General features: G+C 44.4%; 1 protein-coding gene and 1 long non-coding RNA gene across 2 annotated transcripts in view; both read left to right on the top strand.

Annotated features, from left to right (window-relative positions):
• The window catches only part of PACS1 (phosphofurin acidic cluster sorting protein 1), a 154,291-nt gene that overhangs the window by 109,148 nt on the left and 28,852 nt on the right, over positions 1-16,291 (top strand). Inside the window, exon 2 of the mRNA XM_082342628.1 lies at positions 6,855-6,942. Coding sequence (XP_082198754.1) covers positions 6,855-6,942 — 88 coding nt within the window. The remainder of the gene's footprint in view (positions 1-6,854; positions 6,943-16,291) is intronic.
• On the top strand, positions 6,957-16,174 carry LOC309606085. The gene is made up of 2 exons (XR_014231648.1): positions 6,957-9,121; positions 15,724-16,174. It is a non-coding gene; the product is annotated as an uncharacterized lncRNA (long non-coding RNA).

Genomic DNA, 16,291 nt, shown 5'->3' with positions numbered 1-16,291 from the left:
TCTAATTATTTGTTGCTAGTATATAGAAATACCATTGATTTTTGTATATTGATTATATTGATCTTGTTTCCTGCAACTTTTCTAAACTTACTTATTATTGTAATATTTTTTGAAGATTACATCAAATTTTCTATATAGATAATCACATCATCTGAAAATAAATTCCAATCTTAGATACCTTTTTTTTTTCTTAATTTATTTGGTTGCACTGGGTCTTAGTTGCAGCAGGTGGGCTCCTTAGTTGCGGCATGCAAACTCTTAGTTGTGGCATGCATGTGGGATCTAGTTCCCTGACCAGGGGTCAAACCCAGGCCCCCTGCATTGGGAGCGTGGAGTCTTAACCACTGTGCCACCAGGGAAGCCCTGCATTCCTGAGATAAAACCTACTTGGTCGAGGTATATTATTCTTTTTACATATATTGATATTTTAATATATTGTTTATAATATTTTGGATATATTGAGTTAAATAAAATATATTATTAAAGTTAATTTCACCTTTCTTTTTACTTTTTTAGAATTATGGCTATCAGGAGAAATTTAAATTACAAATGTGGCTTGCACTATATTTCTGTTGGACAGGAAGTTTACAGTCAGGATACAGGGATAGAGCTAAGATTGAAACAGATTTGCTGTCTCCCAGTTCCTTTCCTCCCATTCTCTTTTAAATTTATTCCGGTTAGGCTTTCGTTTTCACTCTTCCAGTGAAACTGCCCTTGTTGAGGTCCTCAGTGGCTTCCATATCGCTAAATTCAGTGATCAGTTTTCAGTGCCCCTCTTGACCCATCAGCAGCAAGTGATACAGCTGACCATTCCCTCTTGGCTTCTAGAATATCGCGTTCGTTTGATATTCCCCCTGCCTCACTGGTTAATTCTTCTTCATATCCTTTGCTAGTTCATCCTCTTCATCTCTCTGTCTTAATGTTGAAATATTCTTGGGCTCAATCCTGGTCCTCTTCTCTGTATACTCACTCGTCCTCATGATTTTAAATTCCATCTTTATGCCGCACTTCCGTCTTGATGTTCCCAGCCCACAGGCAGACTTGTGTATCTCACTCTCTGCTCAACATCTCTACTAGACATCTCAAATTTAAAATGTCCAAAATTGAACTCTCGATCTTAAACTCCCAAAACCTGCTTTGCCCAGAGTTTTCCCCATCTCAGTTAATAATAACCCCATCTTTCCAGATGTTCAGGCCCCAAAGCCTGTATCTTCAACAATATATCCAAAATTCAAACCATTTTTCACCACCTCCACTGCCCCTACCCTCCAAACCTCTGCCGTCTGTTGCTTGCACTACTGCAGTTGCTTTCTAACTCTCAACCTTTTCCCCTTTTCCCCTTTTCCCTTTGCTTCCCTCCATCCTGTCCTAATAGAACAGCTAAAAGAATCCTATCAAAATGTAAAACAGGTCATGTCTCTCTCACTTAAAGCCAATGGCTCCCCATTTGTTGCAGAGTAAGAGCCAAATCCTTACTGTGGTTTACAAGGCTTTGCATGGCTGGTATGGCTCCACTACCCACAAAGCATGTCTTTGACCTTGTCCCACACCACTGTCACCCTTGCTCCCTCTGCCTCAGCTCCACTGGCCTTAATATTTCTCAAGCAGACCAGGTGTGCTCCTTTGCACTTCTTTCCCTTAATCTAGAACTTCTCAGTGAGGCCTACCCTGACCACCTTACTTAAAATTACAACGCTCCCTGCCCTCCTCTGCCTCACACTCACAATCCCCCTCACCTAGCTCTATCTTAACACAATCTAACATACTATGTAATTTATTTAATAATTATGTTTATTGTTATTGACTGTCTTTTCTCTAGAACATAAATTCCATGACAGGAATTTCGTCTGCTTTGTTTACTAATGCATCGCAAGTGACTGGAACAGTGCCTGGCTCAGCGTAGGCTAATGGATGACTGACAGAGTAATGTGACAGAACTGTAATTCAGACCAGCTTATGTCTGACTCTAAAGCCTTCATTCTGCTCTTAAAAAATTTTTTTTGATGTGTAGTTTGTGTACAGTGTGGTGCGTGGGTCTTGAATATAAAGCAGCTCTGTGGACTTCTGCAGGTGTGAATATCCATGTGGCCACTGTCATGGGTGTCTCAGTCACCCCAAAGGGTTCCCTTATGACCCTTCCCAGTCAATGTCTCCACCTGCCTCAGTTACTGAACTGGCTCCTATCGCCATGCATTGGTCTTACCTATCCTTGAACTTCATGTGAGTGGAATCATATAGTCTTTTGTGTCTGCCTTTTTTAGCTTAGCACAGTGTTTTTGAAGTTTGTCCATGTTGTCCCATGCATCAGTAGCTTGTCGTCTTTGTATGCCACAATTCATTTGTCCATCCTGTTGGTGGACACTTAGGCTGTTTCCAGTTTAGGGCTGCTCTGAACATTCTGTCTTTGTGTGGCCTGTGCCCTCATTTTTCTCAGCTTCTGTTGGGACCTGGGCAGAGGAATAGGCATATATTTAATATCTACTAATAAACTACCAGGTAGTTTCTCAGATATCTGTATGATTTTGCACTCTTACCAGCCATGTAGGGGACTTCTGGTTAGTCCACATCTTCACTAGCACTTGGAATTACCAGTCTTTATGATTTTAGTGCAAAGTTATTTTCTGCTGTAGAAAAACTGATTAAAGCTGGAGTCTGGTCAGGGAAGGACTCTTCTTTCAGGCCTTGGGTACTGTATTTTTACTGCATATGAAGTGCCCAACCAATAAAACATATGGTAACAAAAAACCCTAGGATCAGCATCTAACGCAGCTTCTTACTTGTTGAGACACCTCTGTCGGAACATCTTGCCAGACTCAGTCATCCTCAGAACCATATCTGGGACCATTTCAATCAGTACTGTGTGAGTGAGTGTGGTTTTAAGGAGAAATGTGTCTTATTTACTCAGAGTTTTTCCATTATATTAAGATATATGTTGAAAATATTTACTTGTAATTAAAATAATTTCTTCTTATCTTCAAATAAGTGCCCTGTACTAATTTTAATTGGGTTCTGACCTAAGATAAACCTAAGTTTGCATCTTGGCTCAACCACTTTCTTGTGTGACCTTGGGCAAGTTTCTTAATCCTTCTCAACATCCTTATCTGTAAGATGTAGAGTACCCCACCCCTTAGAATTGTTGTAAGACTTACATGAAATAGTGAAATGTATCTCAAGCAACTGGTACATGGTAGATGCTTAATGAGTCACATTTTCTTATGCTTTGAAGAACCAGAATACATTTAAGTCCCCACATCCCCTTGAGTGATACCATTAAAAACAAACAAAAAGACCTGTTGAACTGATTGCCAATAGTATGGAAATCAATGTGGCATGTCTGGTTTCTGAGCGAACACTAAACACATCCAGTCTTGCTATTATTTTGTTACCTAAGGTACTAGATCATTGTTGGCTTTCTTCTTTTATACGATTTTTTTTTATAAATTTATTTATTTATTTTTGGCTGTGTTGGGTCTTCGTTTCTGTGCAAGGGCTCTCTCCAGCTGTGGCGAGCGGGGGCCACTCTTCATCACGGTGCGCGGGCCTCTCACTGTCGCGGCCTCTCGCATTGCGGAGCACAGGCTCCAGACGCGCAGGCTCAGTAGTTGTGGTTCACGGGCTTAGTTGCTCCCCGGCATGTGGGATCTTCCCAGACCAGGGCTCGAACCCATGTCCCCTGCATTGTCAGGCAGATTCTTAACCACTGCGCCACCAGGGAAGCCCCTGGCTTTCTTCTTGACATAAGGTGCTGTGGCATAAAGGTTTGTTTATTTATTCACCAAATATTTATTGGTATATGATGTGTTTTTCCTTCCTAACAAAATTCCACCGTATTACCTATTACAATATTTTATATGTTATGTAAGAGGAAAGATGGTCCAGAGCCTGATGGGACATAGAAGAGCTGAGGCCAAGGAGTGTCACGTAAGTCGTTGCTTGTCTTCCCCGCCAGACTGTGTAATCTCCATGAGGCTATGGACCATGTCCTCTAAACACCCACTAACCCAGTGCCTGGCGTACAGGAGATGCTCTCTCAACGTGTGGAATGTGTGAGAGGGTGAAGGATCACAAGCAGAGGGGAAGAAACACGCGTGTTCCCAGTTTATTCCTGTGACTCTTCTTTTCTTGCAGTGAGTTTATTCAGCACCGGCGCATCCGTCTGTAGGTGCTTTGGAAACAAACAAAAACCTAACTTATCAGAAGCATTTGTAATCAGCAGCCTTAGATGAGGAACGAAATTGGGCATATCCAGTCTTTTCCATTTGCTCACCCCAGTCGTGTTCCTTCCCCTTCCTTTCCAACAAGGCTTGAAAATCAGCTGAACAGTGTAGTTAGTGACATTTCTTAGTAGTCAACTCTGTGAAATGTAATAATCCCTTGGGTGTTGGCAGAACCACAGTTCCTTTTGGGCCAGCACGTTTCTACTCTGAAGGGAAAGGAGAGACAAGTGATGCTGTGGGTAGCTGTTGATGGCCGGGGAGAGGGGGCGGCGAGCATGAACCGTGGTGACTCCAGTTTAACAAACCTGAGCGTGTTTTAGGAGCACAGGTGCGGGAGCTCCAGTCATTGGCTGAGGAGGCAGCTGTGTAGTGGAGGCCTCAGGTCTTAAGAGGAGAAGCGTATTAGCTCCTACAGCTGCTGTAACAAATGACCACGGACTTCATGGCTTAAAACAAAACACACGTTTATTTTCACAGTTCTGGAGATCAGAAGTCCAAAATGGGTTTCACTGGGCCAAAATAAAGGTGGTGGCAAGGCTGCGTTTCTTCTGGAGGCTCCAGGGAGCATCAGTTTTCTTGCCTTTTCCAGCTTCTAGAGGCTGCCTGTATTCCTTGGCCCCTGACCCTGGGGTTCTTCCATCTTCAGAGCCAGCCACACATCACTCCGACTTCTGCTTCCGTGGTCACATCTCATTCTCTGACTTGGGCCCTCCTACCTCCCTCTTATAAAGACTTGTGATTGTAGTGGACCCATCCAGATAATCCAGGATCATCTCCCCACCTTAATTTAATCACATCTGTGGAGTCTCTTTTGCCATGTAAAAAGTTTACAGGTTCTGAGGATTAGGAGATATTATTTGCCTACCACAAGGAGATTGGAGTTAGAATCCAGCTCTGTCACTTACTAGCTGTGGGAATTTAGCTGAGTCACTACTCGGTTTAGAATGTGTTTCCCGGGACTTCCCTGGTGGCGCAGTGGTTAAGAATCCACCTGCCAGTGCAGGGGACACGGGTTCGATCCCTGGTCCAGGAAGATCGTACATGCCACGGAGCAACTAAGCCCGTGCGCCACAACTACTGAGCCTGCGCTCTAGAGCCCGCGAGCCACAGCTACTGAGCCCATGTGCGGCAACTACTGAAGCCCGTGGGCCTAGAGCCGGTGCTCCGCAACAAGAGAAGCCACCGCAATGAGAAGCCCGCGCACCGCAACAAAGAGTAGCCCCCGCTCACCGCAACAAGAGAAAAGTCCATGTGCAGCAACAAAGACCCAACGCAGCCAAAAATAAATAAAATTTTTTAAAAAAGAATCTGTTTCCTCTTCTGTTATATGGGTAGAGCAGTGACCCCTGCCCCACCCCACCCCGCCGCCCACACACACACACACACACACACACAGAGTCATGTTTTTGAGGTCTGGATGAAATAATATATATGAAAAGACTTGATAGGCTTTCTTTTAGTTGATTTTGATTGTGACTTAAAGCAAAAGGAAAGAAAGAGTTTTATTTGCTTCGTGTTAGCAGATCTTAGCAAGTGTTTGGGGTGAGGGTGAATTCAAAATTAGAATTCAGTTCTGTTGATCTGGATTTGTCCCCCTTTTTTCATGAATTACATGAATTTCTTCAACATGTATTCTTGTTCACCTGGTTTTAGCTAGAGGCCGTTTTAAGAAAGTGTTAAACTTCATTAACAAATATTTGCTGAGCAGCTGTACTGGGCCCTGCCCTTTGGAAGAAGGCCCAGAGGTGAGAGAGTGGGCACGCGAGGAGCAGAAAAGAATTCAGGGCGACTGGAGCTTAGAGAGTAAGGAGGAGGCCCAGAGGTGAGACCGATGGGAAACGGGGGAAATGAGCACCAGACCGAGTCGGGGTCTCAGGACCTGACTCGGGTCGGCAGCATCCCACCTACAGCTTTCCATCCTCCAGAACCTCACCGGGGAAAAGGATGTTTTAAGTACTTGAACCACTCAAACCAGAAGCAGAAAGCCAGCATCTGCAGTTTCCCTCCCAGCTCCTCCTGGAAGCCCAGGGTAGCCCTGCATTGGGAGGCCAAGGTCGAGTCACATTAGAGATGCCAAGACTCCAGAGTGAGGGACAGTCCCATTGCTTTTAATTAAGGGGAATTTCCTCATTGTGGCACTGAAGATTTTCTGCATGTTTGAAGCAAAGTTTGGCTGAAATCGAATTTGTGGTCATTTAAAGCATTTCCTGCCAAATGGTTTCTGTTTTGTTTGTGTGGATTTTCTCTTCGTTGCTACAGATTTACGTCTGTAAATGTTTCAGGTGTGATTAGACATAAGGTGGAAGTGGAACTGGGCAAGCAAAATAAACACTGATGCCCCTCCCTGGTCTACTCCCCGCTCCCAGAAACTGCTCCCACATATTAGGAGTGAAAAGGCATCTTGGTTTTGGCTGGCGATAAAGGGGCATCCACAGACATTCATGGAATAATGTACCTTTTTGACACTTACCAAGTACAAAAGTTAAATAAGAGGGATGCTGTTTTACTGATGGTGGACACAGTAAACAGCATTTTAACATTCTTCCTTTAGGTAAAGCAGCATTTCCTCAACAGATTGTCACTTTTCTCATAAGTTCCTTACATTTGACTCGATCTTCTTTCTCTAAATTTTTCTAGGCTGTTCAGCTTGACCCTGAAGAAACTTGTCATGCTAAAAGAAATGGACAAAGACCTTAACTCAGTGGTCATCGCTGTGAAGCTGCAGGTGAGTTGAACAGGATTGTTTGTTCAGGACCCAAGGAAGCTAGATAACCTTGTGCCCACTGTCGGGGCTTCAGAGATGCTTGTAGGGGATCAGCTCTCCCGTCCTTCACTCAGCAAAGCAGGTGCAATAGTGGGAAGACGACTGAGCTCATGCGACCTACTGGCTCCCAGTTCTGCATCTTAGTTAAAGCACTCAGTCGCTTTAAACCTTAGTTTCTTTGTCTGAAGGATAAAAGTGGCTCTTCCTGCCCTGCCTGTCTAACAGGATTAGCATGAAGATCAGGAAATTCAGAAGTTACTAGGGTGGCTTGTGTAGGTTTCGGTCTTATTCCTGGGATTTCTGGGTATAAGGAGATGTATGGGTTGGGGAAGCAGCTTTGGCAGTTTTCTATAGGGTGGAAGAAACTTGTAGGTTATTATTTCAGACTTGACAGTTTAAAATTTACTGGGGCATTTTGTCTTCTGAGTCATCCCCACATTTAATTCCTTGAAATTACCTCAGTATCTCCAAGGGACCCAAAGTATTTCACAAACATTCATATTCTAAGCATTCGGAATTTCAGTTTCAGGAGAAACTGAACTCCAGAAAGGTCAGGGAATTTACCTGTTGCCAGGTGATACCAGGTGGCAGAAGTGGGACTAGAAACCAGAGAGCCAGTAACGTATGTAGACATTAAACTCCGACACCAGGGCTTCCTTAACCAATCAGTCCCTTTTAATGACGATCCCTAAAGCTTACTGAGCGTCTGAAGTGCCTCTGGAACCATTAAACAATGGAATCCTTCAGCTTAAGAATGGTGTATTTACTGAGTTCTATTTCATGGAAAAATAGTGAGCTGTAAGGAAACTCACTACTAACCAGAACATTTGATTACTGGCTCACCTGTTTGTTGTGCAGCAGTTTCTTGGCTTCACTACAACCCACGTCTGTAGCATTTTCGCAGTCTGTGAACCATACGCTGAGGTCCTCAGTTCTCTTTCTGAGATAAATACATTATGTTAATTTAGTCCTCAAAACTTGAAACACTTTAATTACTCCTTATGATTTCCTGTGTGTCCCTTATATTCAGACTCCCTGTTCATCTTTGTGCATAATTCCTCTCGATTCTGTGAAACGTTTCCAGACACTGTGGGTTGAAAAAACAAGTGTGGGACCATGATGGGCGAGTGGAAACTTGCGGTGTCTTTTCCTCCTTTCCCGATTTCGCACCTGTTTCTAGGTCATGGGCAGGGTTCCAGTTTTCAGGAGTTATTTGCATAGCTAAAAGCAGTTGCTTTCCAGTGCAAACACTGTTGGTACAGTTTTGAAAGTTCCTTGCTGCTTTTGCATTCCCGCTGTTAAATGCCTTTGCCAAAAGAAATAATGTCTTTTATTTCCTGATTAAATATTTAACATTCTGTAAAATTTTAAATTATACCCAAAAGCTACAAATATCCTAAATTTTTTATTGCTTGACTTCCAAGCAGCTGAAAGTAATTACAGATGTTATCACATTCCTTTATCCAGTCACTTATTTATTCATTTACACATTTATCTAATACATATTTACTGAGCACCTGTTATAGGCCAAGTGTTGTTCTAGGCACAGGGGATTCAGCAGCGAACAAAACACACCCAAACCCCTGCCTTTAAGGCCCTTTACGTGCTGATAGAGCATCAGTTCTCAAAATGAGTTCTGCAGAGCCTGGGCTCCCTAAGACCCTCTCAGGGGATACGTAAGATCCAAACTGTTTTCATGATAATACTGTGGCTTTACTTGCCCTTTCCACCACGTTGACATTTGCATTGAAGTTACAAGAGCAATGGCTGGTAAAATGGCTGGCTGGCCCTTAGTGCAAATCAGGGCAGCTGCACCAGAATGTCAGTGGTCATTGTATTGCCTACCATGGCAAACTAGAAGGAAGAGGGGAAAAGCCAGTTTTGCTTAAGAATGTCCTTGGAGAAGCAGTAAAAACTGTTAATTTATTTTGTCTCAGCCTTGGAATACGTGTCTTTTTAATAGTCTGTGTGATGAAACGGAAATGCACATACAGGGCTCCTGCTTCACAGAGGAGGCTACCGTTGCCTCGAGGACAAGTCCTCATACAGCTGAGCTGTGCACTGAAGTAGCTGCTTTTTCATGGAACACCATTTGTACTTGAAAGAGGGGCTTACAGACAAACTGGTTATTCAGACTCAGGTATTTGGAAGATACTTTCTTGAAAATGAACAGAGTAAGCCCATTCAGAAAATGAACAGTTTCCCACTTTGAGGGAAACACCTGAGAATATTTTTGGCCAATAATAAATGACATTTGAGCTTTCAAGTGAAAATCAGAATTTTGGAAAACTTGTCTTTGTCACTGTAAGCTTAAAAGCTTCCCAGTTCTTTTTATTTAGTTAGTTATTTATTTACTTATTTATTTATTTATTTATGGCGGCGTTGGGTCTTTGTTGCTGTGCACGGGCTTTCTCTAGTTGCAGCGAGCAGGGGCTACTCTTCGTTGCAGTGTGCGGGCTTCTCATTGCGGTGGCTTCTCTTGTTGCAGAGCACAGGCTTTAGGCACGTGGGCTTCAGTAGTTGTGGCACGTGGGCTCAGGAGCTGTGGCTCACAGGCTCTAGAGCGCAGACTCAGTAGTTGTGGCTCATGGACTCTAGAGCGCAGGCTCAGTAGTTGTGGCTCATGGGCTCTAGAGCGCAGGCTCAGTAGTTGTGGCGCACGGGCTTAGTTGCTCCACGGCATGTGGGATCTTCCCGGACCAGGGCTTGAACCCGTGTCCCCTGCAGTGGCAGGCGGATTCTTAACCACTACGCCGCCAGGGAAGTCCCAGGTTCCCAGTTCTTAAAGACTTTCCTAAAAAGGTCTGTAGTGATAGTAACTGTCGTGATTTTTTATATTGTGTAATGAGTAACATTTGAAAGATTTGCGTAACTCAGTGAACCAACATTTTCCAAATAACCAATTCATGAGGTCACAAAATTGTGCTGGGTAAAGATCCATTCAAAGAACAAAACAGGTCAATGGATTGGATTTTATTTTTTACTTTTTGTTTAGAAATAATTTTAAATTTACAGAAGAGGTGCAGGAGTAGTACATAGAGTTCCCATATACCCCTCACGCAGCTCTCCCAGTGTTAACATCTTTCTTAACCATGGTATTTATCAAAACTAAGAAATTATCATTGGAACAACACTATTAACCAAATTACAGACTTTATTCAAATTTCCCAGTTTTTCCAGTGATATCCTTTTTCTGTTAAGTGACTGGATTTTAATATATAACAGACTATAAAACCTTATTGATATGGTTTCAGGCTCTACTTTGTGACTAACCTTTAAGAGACTACCACTTGTAGAGTTTTGGTATACTATCAAAGAAAAATAGTCCACCATTATTTGAAAAGGCTGTTAAAATGTTCTTCCTTTTTCTAACTTCGTACCTCTCTGAGTCTGGATTTTTTTAATATATTCAACCAAAACAATATTTTGTAACAAATTGGTTACAGAAACAGGTATGAGAACCTCATTGTCTTTTATTAAGCCAGATGTCAAAGAGATTCACAGAAGTGTAAAAGTATACCATCTGCCTCATACACAGCTGTTAGGTGTGTACGGTGGTGCAGCCACTGTGGAAAACAGTCTGGCAGTTCCTCAGAAGGTTAAACACAGAGTTACCATATGACCTAGCAGTTCCACTCCTAAATATTACCCAAGTGAGATGAAAACATGTCCACACAAAACTTTGCACACAAATGTTCATGGCAGCATAATGGCTGAAAAGTGGAAACAACCCAAGTCCATTAATTGATGAATGAATAAATAAAATGTGATATATCCATACAATGAAGTATTACTTGGCAAGAAAAAAGAACAAAGTACAGGGACTTCCCTGGTGGCGCTGTGGTTAAGACTCCTCGCTCCCGGGCTTCCCTGGTGGCGCAGTGGTTGAGAGTCTGCCTGCCAATGCAGGGGACACGGGTTTGAGCCCTGGTCTGGGAAGATCCCACATGCCGCAGAGCAGCTGGGCCCGTGAGCCACGATTACTGAGCCTGCGCGTCTGGAGCCTGTGCTCCGCAACAAGAGAGGCCGTGATAGTGAGAGGCCCGCGCATCGCGATGAAGAGTGGCCCCCACTTGCCGCAACTGGAGAAGGTCCTCGCACAGAAACGAAGACCCAGCATGGCCGTAAATAAATAAATAAAAATAATTTAAAAAAAAAAAAGTGAATGGGAAAATTCCTCTAAAAAAAAAAAAAAAAGACTCCTCGCTCCCAGTGCAGGAGGCCTGGGTTCAATCCCTGGTCCAGGAACTAGATCCCACATGCATGCAGCAACTAAGAGTTCTCATGCCACAACTAAGGAGGCCGTGAGCCGCAACTAAGGAGCCTGCCTGCCACAACAAAGGAGCTCACATGCTGCAACTAAGACCCAACGCAACCTAATTAATTAATTAATTTTTTTAAAGAAAGAATAAAGTACATTCATGCTACAATATTGATGAACCTTGAAAACATACTAAATGAAAGAAGCCAGTCACAAAAGACCACATATTTTATGATTCCATTTTATGAAATGTCCAGTATAGACAAATCCATAGAGTCAGAAAGTTAAATTAGTGGCTGCCTAGGGGTAGAGGGATGGGAAGGTTGGCAGGGTGACAGACAGCTATGAGTATGGGGTTCCTTTTTGGGGTGGTGGAAATGTTGTAAAGTTGATTGTGTTCATGGTTGCACAACTCTGAATATACTAAAAGCCATTGAATTGCACACTTTAAATGGGCAGATGGTGTAGTATTTGAATTATATTCTAATAAAGTTGTTATATACATAAAAAAACTATGCCCTCTTCTTAATAAATTGTTTTTGCTTTGGAAAAGATATTTTTCATAAAAATATTTTTATGTAAACACATAACAGGTTCATTACAGTTATTTTTAAATGAATTAATACATATTTTTAATATCTCGGTTTTAATTCCTAGTGTGGTAAATATTGAAAGATACATGTGCATAAACAAAAGCTATTTGGGGTCCTCAGTGATTTTTAAGAGTGTAAAAAGATCCTGAGACTGCACAGTTTAAGATTAATCATTGTAGTGGAAGGAAAGAGACAATAAACATAAATTAATTAATCAATTAATTATTTTTAAAAAAAGATAATTTTGAAATTGGACTCAAGTTGGTAGTGCCTGGCACCTGGAAGAAGCAAATACTGGGACCCACGAAGGGCTAAATCTTGGGAGAAGGTTGGTAAAGATGAGAACAGTGCTGTGCCATGCTTCGAAAGCGCCTGAGCTGGCCGTGACCCTGTGGCTGCACCGCAGCTACATCCTGTTACCCGCACGCGCAACTGCACGTTCACAAGTTTGCAATTCACATAATGCGTTTGGGATAGAAATGTTTACAGGTATTTATAGCATATATTTGGATAGTGAGAGTTCAAATAGTGACGGCCGCTGCTGTTGGAAGGTGATATGTCCCGGAGGCGGGGAGATGGGGGGGGTGGCGGGGCATGTCAAATAAATAAAATACGGTGAAGAGGATGGAACATGCCATGCCCTGGGGTGGAGGAAGTTACAAATCGTGTGTGGTAGTCAGGCGTGGCCTCATTGAGAAGATGACTTTCATGCAAAGACTTTGAAGGAGATGAGGGAGGAAGCCATGCAAATATCGGGAGGAAGAACACTGCAGGCGGAGGGAGAAGCCAAGGCAAGGCCCTGAGGCAGGAACCTGCTGGCAGGTTTACGTCTGGCAGGGCGGAGAGGGGGTGGGGCGGCAGTGAGGCTGGAGGGGAGTGAGAGGAGGAGGAGATGAGGTCAGAGAGGTGGGGGGAAGGGTGTGCGCAGTAATGGCAAGGCCTCTGGCTTTCATTCTGTGTGAATTGGAGGGTTTTGAACAGGGAAATGATGGGGTCATTCTGGCTGTCGTATGGAAGATAGACTGTAGGTGGGAAAGAGGGATCAAGAAGACCAGCTAATAGGCTCTGACACTGATTCTGGCAGGAGGTGAGGGCGGCACCAGAGCTTTGGCCTCAGGGACTGGAAGGGTGGAAACGCCATTAAGTGAGATGGGAAAGACTGTGGGGAAGGCAGATTTGGGGGGAAAGATCCAAAATTCAGCCTATCACATGGTGTTTGAGACGGCTGTTAAACATGCGAGGGGAGATATTGAATAGACAGTTGAATATGTGAGTTTAGAGTTCAGGAGAGAGGTCTGGGGGCAAGAAACAGTTTGGAGAATCGTCAGCGTATCTGAGACCATAAGGTGGATGAGCTGCCCAGGGGTGGAGGGAGCCGTTACAGAGAAGAGAACAGGTCTAAGGAGTGAGGCCACAGGCTCCCCAAGACTATGTCAGGGAGGAGAGGAAGGACCTGACACGGAGACCAGGAAAGAGCAGCTGAGGGTGAGAGGAAATCCAGGAGAGTGAGGGGCCAGGAGGCCACATGAAGGGAGAGTTGCTGGAGGGGAACGAAGAGGAGTCCTCCTCATGGAGGTTATCAGAGACCCTGCCAATGGCAGTGGTGGCGGAGTTACGAGACAATGAGAGAAGTCTTCAAGAGCAAAAGTAGACAGCTCTTGAAGAGTTTGCTATAAAGGGGAGGTGAGATGTGGGGTGGTAGCCAGCAGGGCACGTAGGGAGACAAGAGGGGGTATTTTTTTTAATGAGAGAAAAAACATTAGCCTGTTTGCTAATGGAAATGATCCAGAAGAGAGAGGGAAGTTGATTGTATAGGAGAGGAGAGAATGGTTAGAAGAGCCTCCCTGAGTCGGTGAGCAGGGGTGGAGGGATGGAGCGGCTGACGTCGGGTGGGGGCCGGGAGCCCGTCCGTGTAACCGGAGGGGAGGAAGCTGTGGCCATACAGACTGGGCAAGGAGCTAAGTGTGGTGGGCGTTCTTTTCCTGTCGCTTCCACTTTCTCGGCAAGGTAGGAATCAAGGTTATTCGCTTAGAGTGAGGGAAGGGGTGAGGAGGCGTTGGGGTGTGAGGAAGAACGGGAGGTCATCTCGTGGAGTGAAGGGGCAGGTGCCCGGACTGGGGAAAATTCAGTGATCGCCGGGCAGCTCTGCAGGCCCACATCACGTTTGGGGTCATGAAGTCAAAGTCAGAACAGTTAGCAGGCTGTATGATTCTCTCCAGGCGTGTTCAGCTGGGGCAGCTGGATTTGTACAGGGTTGTAATGGACCAAGTGAGTACAGAGGACAACAGCGGGCAGAGGCGCTAGGGCATGTGCAGGGACCACTCGTCCAGACTGACGGGGGCATTTAAGCCGAGTGAGGAGGAAAGAGGGGACAGCGGGCATGAGGAGGAGTGAAACATGGCGGGGGGATCAGTGGATCGTAGGCCTGGTGGGTTCAAGGGATTATTGCTCATTCTCAAACAAGCGAGAATGAGCTGGAAAGTTGGGAAGTGGAGATCAGAGAGTGGGGTGCATGACACTGAGATGAGGCTTTGGGTCGTCATTATCGGTAACCATAAGGCCCAGAGTGTGACCATGTGGATGAGGGGCTCAGACAAGGGTGAGGACAAGGCCACTGAGAGAGGGAAACCACGGGGTTTAGGGGCCAGGACATTGGAAAGCGCACGTGTCGAAATCACGAAGAGGGACTTCCCTGGTGGCGCAGTGGTTAAGAATCCACCTGCCAATGCAGGGGACACGGGTTTGAGCCCTGGTCCGGGAAGATCCCACATGCCACAGAGCAACTAAGCCCGTGCGCCACAACTACTGAGCCTGCGCTCTAGAGCCCGTGAGCCACAACTACTGAGCCCATGTACCACAACTACTGAAGCCCGCATGCCTAGAGCCCGTGCTCTGCAACAAGAGAAGCCACTGCAATGAGAAGCCCGCGCACCGCAACGAAGAGTAACCCCCGCTCACCACAACTAGAGAAAGCCCACGCGCAGCAACGAAGACCCAATGCAGCCCAAAAATAAATAAATAAATAAATTTAGACAAGGATGCTTTCATCAGTAAGTTATACTATCGTTAAAAAAAAAAAAAGAAATATGAAGAGTTACGGCGGGAGTAGTGCTGGGGAAGGAGCAGTGCGGGAGGAGCTAAAGTCAAGAAATGAGCAGGGGTGCTGGCAGGTACAGACAAGAGCCACAGCCAGGAAGAGAGGCTAGACTAGGGGCATCCACTCAAAGGGGGAGTTTGGGGGAGGTGGAAGGGAGAATGTTCTGGAGCTGCTGATGAGGAACAAGGAAGACCCTGCCCCGCCCCCAAGCCCAGCAGTCAGCCCAGGAAGCAGTGTCTTCAGGGGGGAGCAGGTTTCAGCTGTGTAGGGTTTCTCAGCAGTGTTGTGGGGCTGTGCTGTGCCTCGTAGGCCGGTCGGCAGCAGCCCCGGCCTCTACGCTCTAGAAATACCACGCATGCACGCACGCACATACCCCAGCTGTAACAGTCAAAAATGTCTCTAAACTTTGCCAAATGTCTCCTACCCCTGGTTGAAAACCACTGCTATATATAAACCACAAACCACATTTTGGATTCTCAGCATTTCTGAGATTCATTGTCCAGAGACTTCTTGAATCCTAAGAGCCTATATAAATTCAGGTGAAAACTTTGCCAAGACTCTTGTTCATAACAGAGGTTACAAAAAGCATTATCTAACACATGAGGCAGGACTTCCTTTATTATTTTTAATTGTCATAATATAATGCTATTCTAATTATAAAAGCATTGTGAAATACTACATTTAGGAGATTTTCCTTCCTGCATTATACAAAATCTGTATTTTATAAAAGCAAAAATTAGAAATGGATAAGAAACCTAAAAGTTAAAACTAAATTTTTTTCATTTCTAAAGGAAAACAGAGTGGAATATCTACTCTAATACAGCAGAATAACTTCATTACCTTGGAGTAGGCAAAGATTTCTTAGCTAGGGCCCAGAATGCATTAACCATAAAAGAAAAAAAATAATAATAAAGTTGACCAGATCAAAATTAAATACTTCCTCAAAAGATACTATTAAGAAAATGAGGGCTTCCTTGGTGGCACAGTGGTTGAGAGTCTGCCTGCCAATGCAGGAGACACAGGTTCGAGCCCTGGTCTGGGAAGATCCCACATGCCGGAGCAACTGGGCCCGTGAGCCATAATTACTGAGCCTGTGCGTCTGGAGCCTGTGCTCCGCAACAAGAGAGGCCGCGATAGTGAGAGGCCCGCGCACTGCGATGAAGAGTGGCCCCGGCTTGCCGCAACTAGAGAAAGACCTCGCACAGAAATGAAGACCCAACACAGCCATAAATAAATAAATTTTTTTAAAAAAGCAAAACCTTTAAAAAAAAAAAAGAAAAGAAAAGAAAATGAATAGGCAAGAAAATATTTACGGTGCATATATCTGACAATTTCTTGTATAAATAAAAAACTTACACC

Source organism: Balaenoptera borealis (assembly GCF_965194805.1).
Source record: "Balaenoptera borealis genome assembly, chromosome: 11".
NCBI classification, from domain to species: domain Eukaryota; kingdom Metazoa; phylum Chordata; class Mammalia; order Artiodactyla; family Balaenopteridae; genus Balaenoptera; species Balaenoptera borealis.
This window is presented reverse-complemented; position numbering and strand designations above follow the sequence as displayed.